Source organism: Lutra lutra, chromosome 1 (genome assembly GCF_902655055.1).
Source record: "Lutra lutra chromosome 1, mLutLut1.2, whole genome shotgun sequence".
Taxonomy (NCBI): domain Eukaryota; kingdom Metazoa; phylum Chordata; class Mammalia; order Carnivora; family Mustelidae; genus Lutra; species Lutra lutra.
The window spans coordinates 46,680,156-46,695,319 of NC_062278.1; the positions used below are offsets into that span (position 1 = coordinate 46,680,156).

The 15,164-nt window shown below is 35.0% G+C and overlaps 1 protein-coding gene across 2 annotated transcripts in view; it reads left to right on the forward strand.

Annotated features, from left to right (window-relative positions):
* Positions 1–3,221, forward strand: part of ARL6 (ADP ribosylation factor like GTPase 6) — a 49,311-nt gene extending 46,090 nt beyond the window's left edge. For both annotated transcript variants that reach the window (XM_047722539.1, XM_047722546.1), the window contains one exon: positions 688–3,221. In XM_047722539.1, coding sequence (XP_047578495.1) covers positions 688–721 — 34 coding nt within the window. In that variant the 3' untranslated portion in view covers positions 722–3,221. The remainder of the gene's footprint in view (positions 1–687) is intronic.
* Positions 3,222–15,164: the final 11,943 nt, after the last annotated feature.

A 15,164-nucleotide genomic window follows, 5' to 3' on the forward strand; every position in this document is an offset into this window, starting at 1 on the left:
GTTTTGGAAGACTAATGGAGAGTTCTTCAAGAAAGTGGAATTCATAGGTTATGTAATGTGCTTCATAGTAATAAAGGTTTAAACAGCGTGAGAATAGTGGCAATGAATTAGTGTTAAGTATCTTGAAAAACTAAGACAGGACTAGAGAATAAGGCACACTTATTAAAACAGGGAAAACAAAATGTAGAAGAAAGGAAGAATAACAGGGAGGGAGATACAACCTGTCTCAGTTGTGAGTAGCATGTAGAGTCATCATATGACTAGATTACTGTGGTAGAAGAATGGGAGTGCTGGATGCATAACGAGGGTTGCAGGGCAGCACAGAGCGAGAACTGAAGCCTCATACTACATTGAAGGAACTGATATTTCAAAAAGTAATAAAAAAAAAAAGTATATTACTTAGAGATACAGAGGTATCTCCTAAAAGGGGTTAGAAATGGTTGCCTAAGAAAGAAAGCGGAGATGAGCCAAGGGATCACTATTTTTCATAAAGCCTTGGAGAACTAGTTGGCTCCTAACTGTGTGCATGTACAATGACAGAATCAAAAGCTACAGTGTGTTTGTGCTTTAAACAAACAGTTTGTGCAGAGGCTTCCACAGTGTTTTTATAGATTTTTCTTGGATTACTTTAGAAAATGGATTTTGCCTGTGGAGACTGATAATTTTTTGTTTGGTTTTTGTTATCAGATCAGATCCAGGCTGTGAAGACTTGAAAAGATAGTATTTGGAAACCTCAACAGTTTTCAATTCAAGGAATATATCTTAAGGCACACTGAATACTTCAAATTTTTTTAAAAGATGTTTGTGCATCTAGGAATACTTCATAATCTTCTGCTTGCATTTATGGACTCTGAATGAACTTTTTAAGAACATAGGACTTCAGGTATGCTAATCTGACCATTAATTATATTAAAACTAAATCATTCCTCAGAAGGACTCCTTCTCCAGAATTATCAACTTCTTAGTAAAAGTCTACATTTGATTGTAATTAGAATGTTTAAACTCAGAGTTATAAGCCATCTCAATATCTCATCATGATTTATAATATGTTTAATGCATCTTTTTAAAATTGTCTTACAAAGTTTAGTTTATGGTATGACTTTGCAGTATGATTGTGTTTGGAAAAAGAACTTTAAATATTTATAAGGGACCATGGGTAATTAATGTATACATAAAATTTTTACTATATGTCACTATCAATAAACATAATATACAATGTACAAACTAGTGTACTTTGTTTACACTGAAAAGAATAATGCTGTGTTAACGTAATATTTAGTGTTTTACTGTCAAGCATTTGTAAGTTTTCTGAGACCAAATTAAGCTGAATTTATTTATCCAATGAATGTGTATTGAACCTCTCTGTACCTACACTAGTCCGACATTGTCCCAGGCAATGGTGATACAAGGTAAATAAATCAAGACATATTCTTTATCCATAGTGAACTTAAAATTAATGAGGGTGATTTTGAGAACCTTTTCATACATAGTATCATTTTATTTTTGGCTACATGAATATCTTGGATTTTAAGATTAAGAGGTATGCAAATGAACTAATGATTCTTAAATAATTAACTGACTTCTTGTTTCTTTAAAATGCCTCCAATTACTATAGCACTTTCTTAAAATAAATTGTGACTCACCAAACTGTGTTTTTCCTGAGCATAAACTGCTACAAAAATGTTGTTTAGAATTTTAGACATCTCAGGCATCTACTCTATGCAAATTATGTGAGTTCTCAAAACTTAGAGACCACTTATAATTGTGACCTCTGAGTAGAAGATTTCATTTTAAATTAACCACTAGAAAACAGTATATAGAGCAAGGGTGTCAATCCTGAAAAACACTGCATATAAAGAACAACTGTAATATACAATGTGTAAAACATCTTACCATGTCCTTAGCTGTGAAAATGATAAAAACAGGAGGCAAGGGGCACCTGGGTCGCTCAGTCAGTTGAGCTTCTGCCTTCAGCTCCTGCCCTTTTCTCTCAAATACACAAAATCTTTAAAGAAAATAAAAATTAGAAAGGAGACAAAAGATAAGTGAGTAATACTAGGTATGTTACCCTAACGGTGGTACTGGTGTATATGCCATAGAGATTTGAATTGAAATCATTTTAAAAGCAAAGTTCTGTAAGTCAGTTTCTCTTAGGCCAAAAATCCCAGTGGTTTGGAATCTGGTAAATTAAAAGTTACCCAGAATATTTGAATAGTCCAGCATTTTAGCTAGCTTACAGGCCTCTGTTTTGATGAGGATACAAAGTGAGATTCTCATTAATCTAGAGTTGCCTCAAATATAAAAGGGACATGAAAACACTGAATATAGTTTAACAAAATACTTATATGCTATTGTTCTGGAGGATAGGAGAATAGTTTAGGAGGATGAAGAAAGAGTATATTAGAGTTCAAATCCTTATCCACCAGAACGACTGTAATAGTTCAATAACTATCACCATATGAACAATATATAATAGCTTTCACAATAGTAATAATAGCTATCACTATATGAACACTATATTTTGAGCTAGATATTACTACACATACTGGATTTTACGTTATTTAATAGTTGCAATAACCTTGTGTGGTAGGTAGGTTTTATTATTTGTTTCATAGACAAGAAAACAGAGACCTGAAAAAGTTACTTGCTAAATGGCACTAGTAAATGCTGGTGCTATGATTTGGAACCAAACCATCTGTTTAAGATAGATGAATTCAAGAGACAAGAGTATTACAGATAGTAGAAATACAGAGCTATCTGCCACAAGGATAGCGAAAAGGATTGGAAAGGCTCTCATTGGGGCGGGAGACCAAGATGGGGGTGGGAAAGTCAGAGAAAAGTGACTACTATTTTGTTTTGCTTTTGATTGTTTCTTCTTTTAAGTCTCTGAATACTTCAGATTTTCAACTCTGGGTATAAATGAGTAATAAAAATACTTTTTAAAACTACACTGATAATAAATTAATGAGTACTGCACAAACTGCTATAACTCATACCTGTGCAAATATTTAGAAGAAAAAAAAAGAGTACTTTTTCCTTAAGTTTCCATGATCTCCAAATCTAGTTTATGCTCTATTAACATCTATTCTACTGTACATTTTCATGTGAAGATTATGTAGAATCACATTGGACTACAGGATGCCATAAAAGTGTGGATAAGCTGAGGTTATTGCATTTGTATTTATCATGGTATACAATTAAAATTTATTGCATTAAAACTCGAGCAAGTGTTTTTTCATGTTTAGATATCACTCTGTTGCAATTTTAATTCATTAAGCTCTATATTTCAATATAAACACTTCATAAAATGTTCAAAACTTATTGTATGTATTGTACTTAAGTATTTATATGTGGCCCTATTCAGCCCATGCCTTGTAAATCACAAAAGAGTTCAGTTTTATATAAATTTGTTTTCATTTATAGGTTGTCTGCTAAAAACTGTGAATTATTTTTTGATTGCTTAAGTTATTTTTTTTTTCCTCTAGAATTCTTGGCATAACACGTTGTGATTTCCATAAATATATGCAATTAATCTTGGGAATATTTAAGGCAGATACCTCCTACATGTAACTGTGGTGTGTTAAAATGCTGTAGCATTTTAAGTATGCATATTTTCTGCTTTTTGATTATTCTCTTACTTTTTAGATTAAAAATAAATAAAACAGATTAAATGTTCACTTAAATGGATTTAAAATAGGTTTGTCCATTTCTGTGGCTGGGGGGAAATACTATAATAATAGAAAATTGGTTATTGTGTTTAATTGAATGTTTCAGGTAACTTAGTTATTATATTCATAGTGAATCTTTCTCATTAAGGATGCTCCTGCTGGGATTTACAAGGGACTTCCTCAGGACCATTATTGACTCTTCCTTCTGATCACTCAATTTTAATGCCACACTTGGAGTTTCATCAATCAATGTACAGTGCTAAACTTTTTCTGGTGATTTAGAGTAAACCAAGAGGGACAAATTAAATCTTTCTCCAAATTTGAAGTCACCAAGTAATGCTACATACAAGTCATAGAGGAATAGTAGGTATTTTGAAAACAAAATTTGGTTAGATATGTAGTAGTAATAATTTTTATTTTATAGCTTTTAGTATGTGCCAGGAACTTTCTAAGCACTTTACATATATTAATTCATTTAATCCTCTTGACAACCCTATGAAATAGGTGTTCTCATCTCTGTTACATAGATCAGGTGTCAGCAAACTACCAATCTGGTTCTGTATAACCCTTGAACTAATAATTTTATATTTTTAAAGGATTAATTAAGAAAAAAAGAGCAACAGATACTGTAATGTGGTCTGTAATGCATAAAATTATTTATACTCTGGGGCTTTCCATAAAAATGGTTGACCCCTGTTACAGTGCAAATAAGCAGGACCCTGGATTTTGAGTCTAGACAATCCATCTCCAGAATGTATGTTCTTAACCTCTATGAGGTTTTTCAAAAAGCTAAAGATTTTCTAAAATGGAATAGAACAATTTGCAAATTACTTCTTTCTTAATTATATTAAGTATGAAAAATTAGATTCAGATACCTACAAAGTAATGCTCTTTGAAATCTTTTTTTCTCCCCTGGTAAGACTGATGTCCTATCCTTCTGAAGTGTTTTTCCTTCCTTTTCTTTAAATGAGTAGCAACACATTGGGCAGATTCTGAAACATCAGACATGTTAAATTTTAAAGAATTATTTGTTTATCAGAGAGAGTGCACGTATTGTGGGGAAGGGGCAAAAGGAAAGGAGAGACAGTCCTAAGTGGACTCCATGCTGAGCATGAAGGCCAATGTGGAGTTCAGTCTTACCATGCTGAGATCACGACCTGAGCCAAAACCAAGAGTCGGACACAACCCTCTGAGGCACCCAGGCACCCCGGGACACATTAATATTTTAAAGTATAACCATACACACACAGGTTATCCCTAAGCACATGGTTTGACTTTCCAGATTTCCCTATGACTTTTACCAGTATATTTTGACATAAATGATAAGTAGTGTTGATAGTCTTGAAATACATATGGTAAAATTTGGGAACATTTATGATTCAGTTTGTAGATACGCATTTTTTAAAAAGATTTATGTATTTTTAGTGAGAGCACAAGCTGGGGGAGGGGCAGATGGAGGGAGAGAATCTCAAGCCGACTCCCCGCCAAGCAGGTAGCTCCATGTGGGGCTCGATATCTGGACCCATGAAATTATGACCTGAGCTGAAATCAAGAGTTGGAAACTTAACTGACTGAGCCATCCAGGCACCCTGTGGATATGCATTTTAAGTTAAGTGATCACGAGTAACAACTATAGCTAAAAATATTTTCTTCATTATAAACTTCGTGGTTATCCCTCCATCTTCTAAATTTTTGCCATGGAACTGGTGATATAATATATATCCATCCATAAAGTCTGAGGCCCCAAGTTAGTCTCTCTCTTTCTCATTCTCTTTTGGAAAAGTTTATAAATTCTTCCAGGTATTTTATGAAATACCTTAATGTAGTAAACTGAAATAGGTTTATGCTTCTTCCAGTTAAATGAAATCATTAATGTTGGCAGTTAAAGCCAATTTTACATTCAAGCTCTATCTTAGCCTTAGTGTACTCTGTGTGTGTGTGTGAGCATGCTCACACTTCACTCACCAGTGATCATTAACTTTTTTCCTTGGGCTTTCTTGGGCAGATTCATAGATCTATCTTGCAAATGTTATTCTTATACCATTTTTTAGGTTTTTTAAAAAAAATTTGTTACTGGTTTTTATAACCCTTAAGTGTGATATATCTGCTCTTGTCATTTCTGGAAACCTTATTATTTGATAGAGTTTTAATATATTTTTAGATGCTACATTATTAATGTCTTAAATACTATCTGCTAATTCGGTAAGTTTAATTTATACGTTCACAAAATTCAACTTACCCTTTTTACATTTAAAACCCCTATACAATGAATAATTTTATTTATGCAAAGCAGGACAAGATTTTTTAAGAACACATCCCAAAACCCGAGGATTTTGAAGAACATAAAAGCCACCCTCAAGTAAGCATAGTGATAGTTGATCAAAAGTGACTTTGGAAGGGACCGCCTGGGCAGCTCAGTCAGTTGAGCTCTTGTTTCAGCTGAGGTCATGAGGTCAAGCCTTGAATGGGGCTCCATACTCAGCAGGGAGTCTGCTTGAGATTCTCTCTCAATTTCCCTCAGCCCCTACCCCTGTTCGCGGGTGCTCACTCTGTTTCTCCCTCTCTAAAATAAATAAATAAATAAATATATATATATATTTTTTTTTTTTAAAGAAAGCTACCTTAGAAGTTCTAGTTCTGGGTAACTTGGAGTAAGCACACTCCACCCTGTCCCCGCTTTGAATGCAATGGTAAAACCTGCATAGACCAGCTGTTTGAATGCATGGGCAGCTACTTGAGGACTGAGAAGTACATAGTAGTGGGAAGATTGAAGAAGACTGGAATTTAATGTGCCACCATCCAGCAGTGACTATGCCCATTTTTTTTCCCCTGTGGTGTCCTCACTACCTTGGCTTAAAGCAGCTTAAAACCCAGAACTAAGCATCTGTGCAGACATAGCTCCAGGAGAAATTCCAGCTCAGAGTGGGAAAGGAGTTCTCTAACAATCAGCAAAAGTTAAGGAAATACTACATTGTTTTCTACCCCTTGTGCATGAACCCCCAATCTCAAGTATTCAACAGTAGCAACAGCGGCAGTGGATAACTCATAGCTAAAATTCTGAAGGGGGAAACCATCCTCTACAGTGAGAGTCCTTATGGTCCTAAGAAGTTGTGGCAAATGCTCATTCCTTTTATTCTGTTTTCCAACCACTTGGCCCCAGACAAGAGCACATTCAAGGAAAGAGTATGGCAAAATAAGGTTCATGAAGCATCAGCTTTCTAGCTGGTGGATCAAAAAAGGGAGCCCCAGAGAACTGGAAGGTGTAGGGGAGATTGGGAGAAGCAGAAGATCAGCAAAGCTACTCCATAAAGTTGTTTATGGACTTTCAGCCTTAACCTCACTATGGGTCTGAGTATAAATGTATAGACTTTGAGACCCGAACTGGAGGATATGGACAACAACCCAAATTCTAGATTGACCACTAGGTGGCCTAGATCTGGCCATGGACTAGATCTGAATAAAACCACAAAGGTTTTTGAAAACAGAAATAACATTGAAACTCTAATTGCTATGACGCTGGTTGGAACTTTTGACCTGAATTCAACCAGGTTGAATGCCTTCTAAAACAAAATGGTCAACAGTCTCCATAGAATTTAAAGAATACTCAGACTCATAATATTTGAGATGTCCAGGATACAATGCAAAATTACTAAGTATGCAAAAGCCAGGAAAACATTCACATGGGAAAAGAAAAAGCAGCTGATGCCAATGCCAATGTAACACAGATGTTGGAGTTATCTAACATATTTATCTAACTTCTTTTTAAGATTTTATTTATTTATTTGACAGAGATCACAAGTAGGCAGAGAGGCAGGCAGAAAGAGGAAGGGAAGCAGGCTCCCTGCTGAGCAGAGAGCCTGATGTGGGGCTCGATCCCAGGACCCTGGGATCATGACCTGAGCCGAAGGCAGAGGCTTTAACCCACTGAACCACCCAGGCACTCTATATTTATCTAACTTTAAAATAGCTATTATAAAAATGCCCAAAGTAGAGATGAACATTCTTGAAACAAATGGGGAAATATAAAGTCTCAGTATAGAACCAGAAGATATAACAACAAAGATAAATGAACATTTTAAAAACTGAAACATACAATAGCTGGAATAAAAACTCACTGGATAGATTCAATTAAGACAGAAAAATGACATGGATTTCATTTTGTTATCTGGCTACTATAGCATGGTCTTCAAGTACTCTGTGAAATGTGAGAGTGCACATCCTTGCCTTGTTGGCCTTAGGGGAAAAGCTCTCAGTTTTTCCCCATTGAAGATGATATTAGCTGTGGGTTTTTCATATATGGGCCTTATTATGTAGAGGTATATTCCCTCTAAAACTACTTTGTTGAGGATTTTTATCATGAATGGATGTTATACTTTGTTAAATGCCTTTTCTGCTTCTATTAAAATGATCATATGTTTCTTAATCTTTATCTTACTGATGTGATATGTCACATTGTTGACAGGTAAATATTGAAGACCCTTGCAACCCAGGAACAAATCCCACTTGATCATGGTGAATAATTGTTTTTTATTGTTGAATTCAGTTTGCTAGTATTTTGAAGATTTTTCCGTCTGTGTGCACCAGGGATATGGGCTTGTAGTTCTCTTTTTTAGTGGTATCTTTATCCAGTTGTGGTGTCAGGATCATGCCAGCTTCATACAATGAATTTGGAAGTTTTCCCCCTTTTTTTTTTTTCATTTTTTTTGGAATACTTTGAGAAGAATCAGTATTAAATCTTTAAATGTTTGGTAGATGTCCCCTGGGAAGCCATCTGGTCCTGGACTTTTCTTTGTTAGGAGTTTTTTATTACTGATTCAGCTTCTTTGCTGGTTTTCAGTCTTCAAATTTTCTATTTCTTCCTGTATCAGTTATGGTAGTTTATATGTTTCTAGGAATTTATCCATTTCTTGTAGGTTGTCCAATTTGTTAGCATATAGTTTTTTATAATACTCTCTTTTAATTGTTTGTATTTCTGTGGTGTTGGTTGTTACTTCTCCTCTCTCCTTTGTGATTTATTTGAGTGCTTTCTCTTTTTTTCTTGATAAGTCTGGCTAGAGGTTTATCAATTTTACTGACCTTTTTCAAAGAACTAGCTCCTGGTTTCATTGATCTGTTCTTTTGTTTTTTTGGTTTCTGTATTATTTATTTCTGCTCTAATCTCAGTTATCCCTTTATTTCTGCTCCTTTTAGGTTTTGTTTGTTCTTTTCTAGATCCTTTAGGTGCAAGATTAGGTTGTTGAGTTGACGTTTTTCTGGTTTCTTGAGATAGGCCTGTATTGCTATAAACTTCCCTCTTAGAATTGCTTTTGTGGAGTGCCCTGGGTGGCTCAGTCAGTTAAGCATCCCACTCTTGATTTTGGCTAAGGTCATGATCTTGGTAATGAGATCAAGCCCTGCATCAGGCTCTGTGCCTGGTGTTGAACTGCTTAAGAGTCTCTCTCGCTCTTCCTCTGCACCCCCACCCCATCCACTCACCCTCTGGCTTTAAAACAAAACAAAACAAAACAAAACAAAAAAACTGCTTTTACTGTATCCCAGAAGTTTGGACCATTATGTTTTCATTTTCATTTGTTTCTATGTACTTTTCTATTTCTTTTTTTATTTCCTGGTTGACCCATTCATTGTTTAGTAACATGTAATTTAACCTCTGTATATTTGTGGTCTTTCCAGATTTTTTCTTGGGGTTGATTTCTAGTTTTATAGCATGTGGTCAGAAAAGATGCATGGTATGACTTTGATCTTGAATTTGTTGAGACGATTTTGTGGGCTAATATGTGATCTATTCGGGGGAATTTCCATATACACTTGAACGCATATTCTCCTGTTTTAGGATGGAATGTTCTGAATATATCTGTTAAATTCATCTGTTCCTGTGTCATTCAAAGCCATTGTTTCCTTGATTTTCTATTTAGATGATCTGTCCGTTGATGTAAGTGGGGTATTAAAAGTAAAGAAAAGGAAGTAAAGGTAAGAAAGAAGAAAAACTTTTACTATTTGCAGATGACATGATACTATGTATAGAAAACCCAGAGTCCACCAAAAAAACCTGCTGGAACTAATAACCAAATTCAGTGAAGTTGCAGATATAAAATCAATCTAGAGAAATCTGTTGCATTTCTATACACCAATAATGAAGTAGCAGAAAGAGAAATTAACAAAACAATCCAATTTATAGTTGTACCAAAAATAGTAAGATACCTAGCCAAAGAGGTAAAAGACCTGTACTCTGAAAGCTTAAAACATTGATGAAAGAAATGGAAGATGACACAAAGAAGTCGAAAGTCATCCCATATTCATGTATTGAGAGAACAAATATTATTAAAATGTCTGCACTACCCAAAGAAATCTACACATTTAATTCAGTTCCTACCAAAATACCGACAGCATTTTTCACAGAACTAAAACAAACAATTCTGAAATTTGAATGGAGGGGCACTTGGGTGGCTCAGTAGGTTAAGCCTCTGCCTTCAGCTCAGGTCATGATCCCAGGGTCCTGGGATTGAGCCCCACCTCAGGCTTTCTGCTCGGCGGGGAGCCTGCTTCCCCATCCCCCACCTGCCTCTCTGTCTACTTGTCATCTCTCTCTGTCAAATTAATTAATTAATTAATTAATTAATTAATTAAAATCTTTTAAAAAATTAAAATAAAATTTGTATTGAACCAAAAACAACCCTGTAAAGCCAAAGCCATCTTGAAAAAAAGCAAAGCAAAGTTGGAGGCATCACAATTGCGGACCTCAAGTTATATTACAAAATTGTAGTAATCAGAATAATATGGTACGGGCACAAAAGTAGACACATTGATCAAGGGAACAGAATAGAAATATCAGAAATAAACCAACAACTGTATGGTCAATTAATCTTCAACAAAGAAGAAAGAATACACAATAGGAAAAAGTCTCTTCAACAAATGGTGGGGGAAACTGGATAGCAGTAAGCAGAAGAAAGAAACTGGACCACTTTTTTTTTTTTAAAGATTATTTATTTACTTATTTGACAGACAGAAATCACAAGTAGGCAGAGAGGCAGGCAGAGAGAGAGAGGAGGAAGCAGGCTCCCCACTGAGCAAAGAGCCCGATGCAGGGCTTGATCCCAGGACCCTGGGATCATGACCTGAGCTGAAGGCAGAGGCCTTAATCCACTGAGCCACCCAGGCGCTCCAACCACTTTCTTACACCATATACAAAAATACATTCAAAAGGGATTAAAGACCTAAAGGTGAGACCTGAAACCATTAAAATCCTAGAACACAGGCAGTAACTTCTTTGACGTCAGCCATAGCAAATTTTTTTTTTACATATGTCTCCAGAGGCAAGGGAAACAAAAGGGAAAAGTAACCAGTTTGGACTATATCACAATGAAAAGCTTCTGCACAGTGAAACTAAAAGGCAACCTGTGGAATGGGGGAAATATTTGCAAATGACATAATAAAGCATTAGTATCCAAAATACATAAAGAACTTAAATAACTCAACAACCTAAAAACAAATAATCCAGTTTAAAAATGGGCAGAAGACATGAACGGATATTTCTCCAAAGAAGACATACTCATGACCAACAAACACATGATAAGATGCTCATCATCACTTACCATCAGGGAAATGCAAATAAAAATTACAATGAGATATCACCTCACACCTGTCAGAACAGCTAAAATCAACAACATAACAATTGGCGTTGGGGAGGATGTGGAGAAATAGGTTCCCTCTTACACTGTTGGTAGGGAAGGCAAGCTGGTGCAGTCACTTGGAAAACAGTATGGAGTTTCCTCAAAGAGTTAAAAACAGAACTACCCTACAATCAAGCAATTGCACTACTGGGTATTTATCAAAATAAATAAAACAGGTGGTATATCACAGTATTGTATTATTTCTTATTCTACTGTTTTGACCACATGGGTGTGTGTAGATACCAATATAAACACACATTTGTTTATATGTTTGAATCAAGACATTTAGGACACTGAAAAAATAGATGATCTTTTATAAAATTAGTTTTAAAGAATATTCTTTGTATTTCTACTTAGAAATCATAATTTACTAATACAAGTGATACCCTAAAGTTTCATAGAACATTCATTGTCTGAAAGTACCAAGATAATATATTTAAAACTGTTAGTGAGGTTTCCACAAAATTTTATATTTCACTTATGCACATTTTAGAAACCTGGGGTGGCTGTATTTCAATAGTACTGATAATCAATTTCATTTCCTGCTGTTAAGTAAAGGTAAATGGCATCATGTATCCAGTCCTAAATTTAAGGTATATAAACAAGCGGGAGAGTTGAATAATCACAGTATTATATTAAGTTATATAAGCTTGTCAAAATCAGAATTTATCCATTATAATCAATATTCCACTTCATTTGCAAATGAAAGTAGTAATATCCTATATGTTATGTATCAACTTGCATTAGTTCATTTAGCCAACTAAAATATCAGCGACTAAAAATGGGTTCATTGATAGCAAAGTAATAAAAATGACACAATGCAAGTTATCCATTATGCCAAAAAATCAATAATCATAACAATTAAAATATGAAGAAGAGATAAAATTTCTTCTCTCATATCCCTTTTGCAATTCATCAGCAAATTCTGTTTTAAAAAAAGAAATCCAGATTCTGACCTCCCACCTCCCACATTAGTACTGTTCTGGTCCAAACTATGGTAAGCTGTCTGGACCTCTAAACTCATTTCCTCATTCCCTCTGCTTCCCTTCTACCTTAACAACAATGTTCTCCCTTACACAGCAACCAGTGTCATTTTCGTTTTTAAAAAATAAGTCCTGTCATTCTATCCTTAACCTTTTAATATCTTCCATCACATAAAATCCAAAATATTACCAGAACTATAGACATTTCTACCTAACGTGTTCTAACTCTGTCTTTAGCCTCCTTCCTAATAACTGGTTGGTCTCACTGCACTCCAGCTTACTGTTTCTCGAATGAGGCAAACTCTTCCTCTGTAAGACCATTATATTCTTTCCTCTATCTGGGATGCCTTTCCTTGGACCCTTGCATGCCTCACTCCCTAATTTCACTCAAGTCACACCCTTAGAAATGTCATCTCTGACTATTGTATTCAAACTAGTGAATCTATACCTCTCCCCTATTCTATTTTGCTATACTTTTTCTTATTGCACTTTATCATGACCTGGTATTATTACATATATATATATATATATATATATATATATATATATATATATGGAGAGAGAGAGAGAGAGAGAGAGAGATAGATTGATTGTTGGTCTTTCACCCTAGAATATAAACCCCATGAGTGCAGAAAATTTGTTCACACTGTATTACAAGGGGCTAGGACACTGCATGGTATACATATTAGGCCCATATTTATTGAATTAGTTAATATGTAAGCCAATATTACATGTAATTTTTGCATGGCCCACAAATTTTGGGAGCATAATAAGGAAATAAAATTGGAATGTTAGTGAAGGTTACTACTGTGTTAATTTAAACAAGATATTAAATTATTCAGTAATTAACTTTTTATATGTCCATTTCTATTCCTAAAGATATTCTTAAGCTTCTAGCCATGAGGACTGGGCTAGTAATATATTATCTTTTTCATTATTTTAAAAATAAGTTGAGGGGCGCCTGGGTGGCTCAGTGGGTTAAAGCCTCTGCCTTTGGCTCAGGTCATGATCCCGGGGTCCTAGGATCGAGCCCCACATCGGGCTCTCTGCTCAGCAGGGAGCCTGCTTCCCTTCCTCTCTCTGCCTCCCTCTCTGCCTACTTGTGATCTGTCAAATAAATAAATATAATCTTTAAAAAAAATAAGTTGAGACTGAATTATGCTTCTGAAAGGGTGGAATAAATTTCTGATAGACCAACCCTCCTACAGATAACTATAAATTCTGGGCAGCAACAAAAAATTCCATGTATCTGAAGTTTTTAGAGAACGAACAAAAGCAAGCATATTTTGGAGGGGAGTTGAAACTTAGAAGGTGGCACTGAATGTGGTAAGTTTCCCATTTTGAGGTTTTTTGTTTTGTTTTGTTTTTTATTTAGTAAACTCTGTGCCCCTCTTGGAGCTTGAGCTCACAACCCTGAGATCAAGAGTCATGTGTTCTACCAACTGAGCCAGCCAAGTGCCTCTTCATTTTGAGGTTTTAGACTGAGAACAAGCAGCAGTCATAACTAAAACTCTGGGCTCCTAAGCCTCTGGCAAAAAACTTGCCATATTTTTGCCCTGAAAAAAAGAGGACAGGGCATGGGACAACCAGAGCCACTGCAAAGTGAAGGGAAGAACATTCAGTAAAGGATAGATCCAGAGAATGGGAGTCTAAAATTCTAGGTATAGACATTCCCAAGTGTCTGGCTATGTCCCAAACCAGAAGCAAACAAGGCAGACTCAAAGCAGGTTATAGCTAGGGCTAAAATAATGAACTGAGATTTGATCTGCTGTCAACAATCAGTAAGGCCAAGTTTGCAGTGTGAGTTTAAACAGTATCTCTATAAAATAAAAATGGAAATATATAATAGAATTTGGAATTATGTAATAGAATCCACAGTCTTCTACACCATAGCATTCAAAATATCTAAGAGACAAGATATCTGATGATCCAAATTTAGTTGACATATGGAGAACCAGAAAACTATGACCAGAAAACCATTTTCAAAGGAAAAGTTAAGAGGTCAACACTGAGATGACTCAACTAGAATGATCAGGAAAGGACTTTAAGGCAGCTGTAGTAACTTAATGAGATAAAGGGGAAAATGCTTATAAATAGAAATTTTCAGCAGAAAAATAGAAAATATTAAAACTAAATGAAATTCTAGAACTGAAAAATATGTCTGATATTTAAAAATCACTGCATAGACTAACTGTAGAATGAAAATGACAGAGGAAATAATCAACAAACTTGAAGATATAGATCAATAGAAATTTTCCCATCTGGAGTAGAGAGAGAGAGAAATATAGGGAAAAAAAAAAAAAAAAAAAAAAAAAAAAAACCTCAGGATCCTGTGGGATAATATCAAAAGTACTTTTTGCATATATGTAGTTGGGAGTCCAACAGGAAAAGAAAAGAGATTGGAGCAGAATAAATTTTTAAAGAAATAATGGCTGAAAATTTCCCAAACTGAATGAAAGACATAATTTATAGATTTAAGAAGCTCAGCAAACCTCCAACAGAGTTAATACAAAACAAAACAAACCCCCTAGGTACATCGTAGCAAATCATTGAAAACTAAAGAAAATTTCAGAAATACCTGGGGTCAGATGGAGGGAATATATTTATATACTGAGTGATATAAACTATTACATTTCTTACTATTATATTTTTTATTATATTTCCAGCTCTATGCTGGAAGACTATAGTACGATATCTTTAAAGTGTTGAAAGGAAAGAAAAAAATTATCCAGAATAATAAGATAGAACACTTAGAAAAAAATTTACCAGCTGCTCTGCACTATCATAAGATAAGTTCCTTGGGCTGAAGGGAAATGATACTAAAGGTAATCTAATTTTCAAGAAAC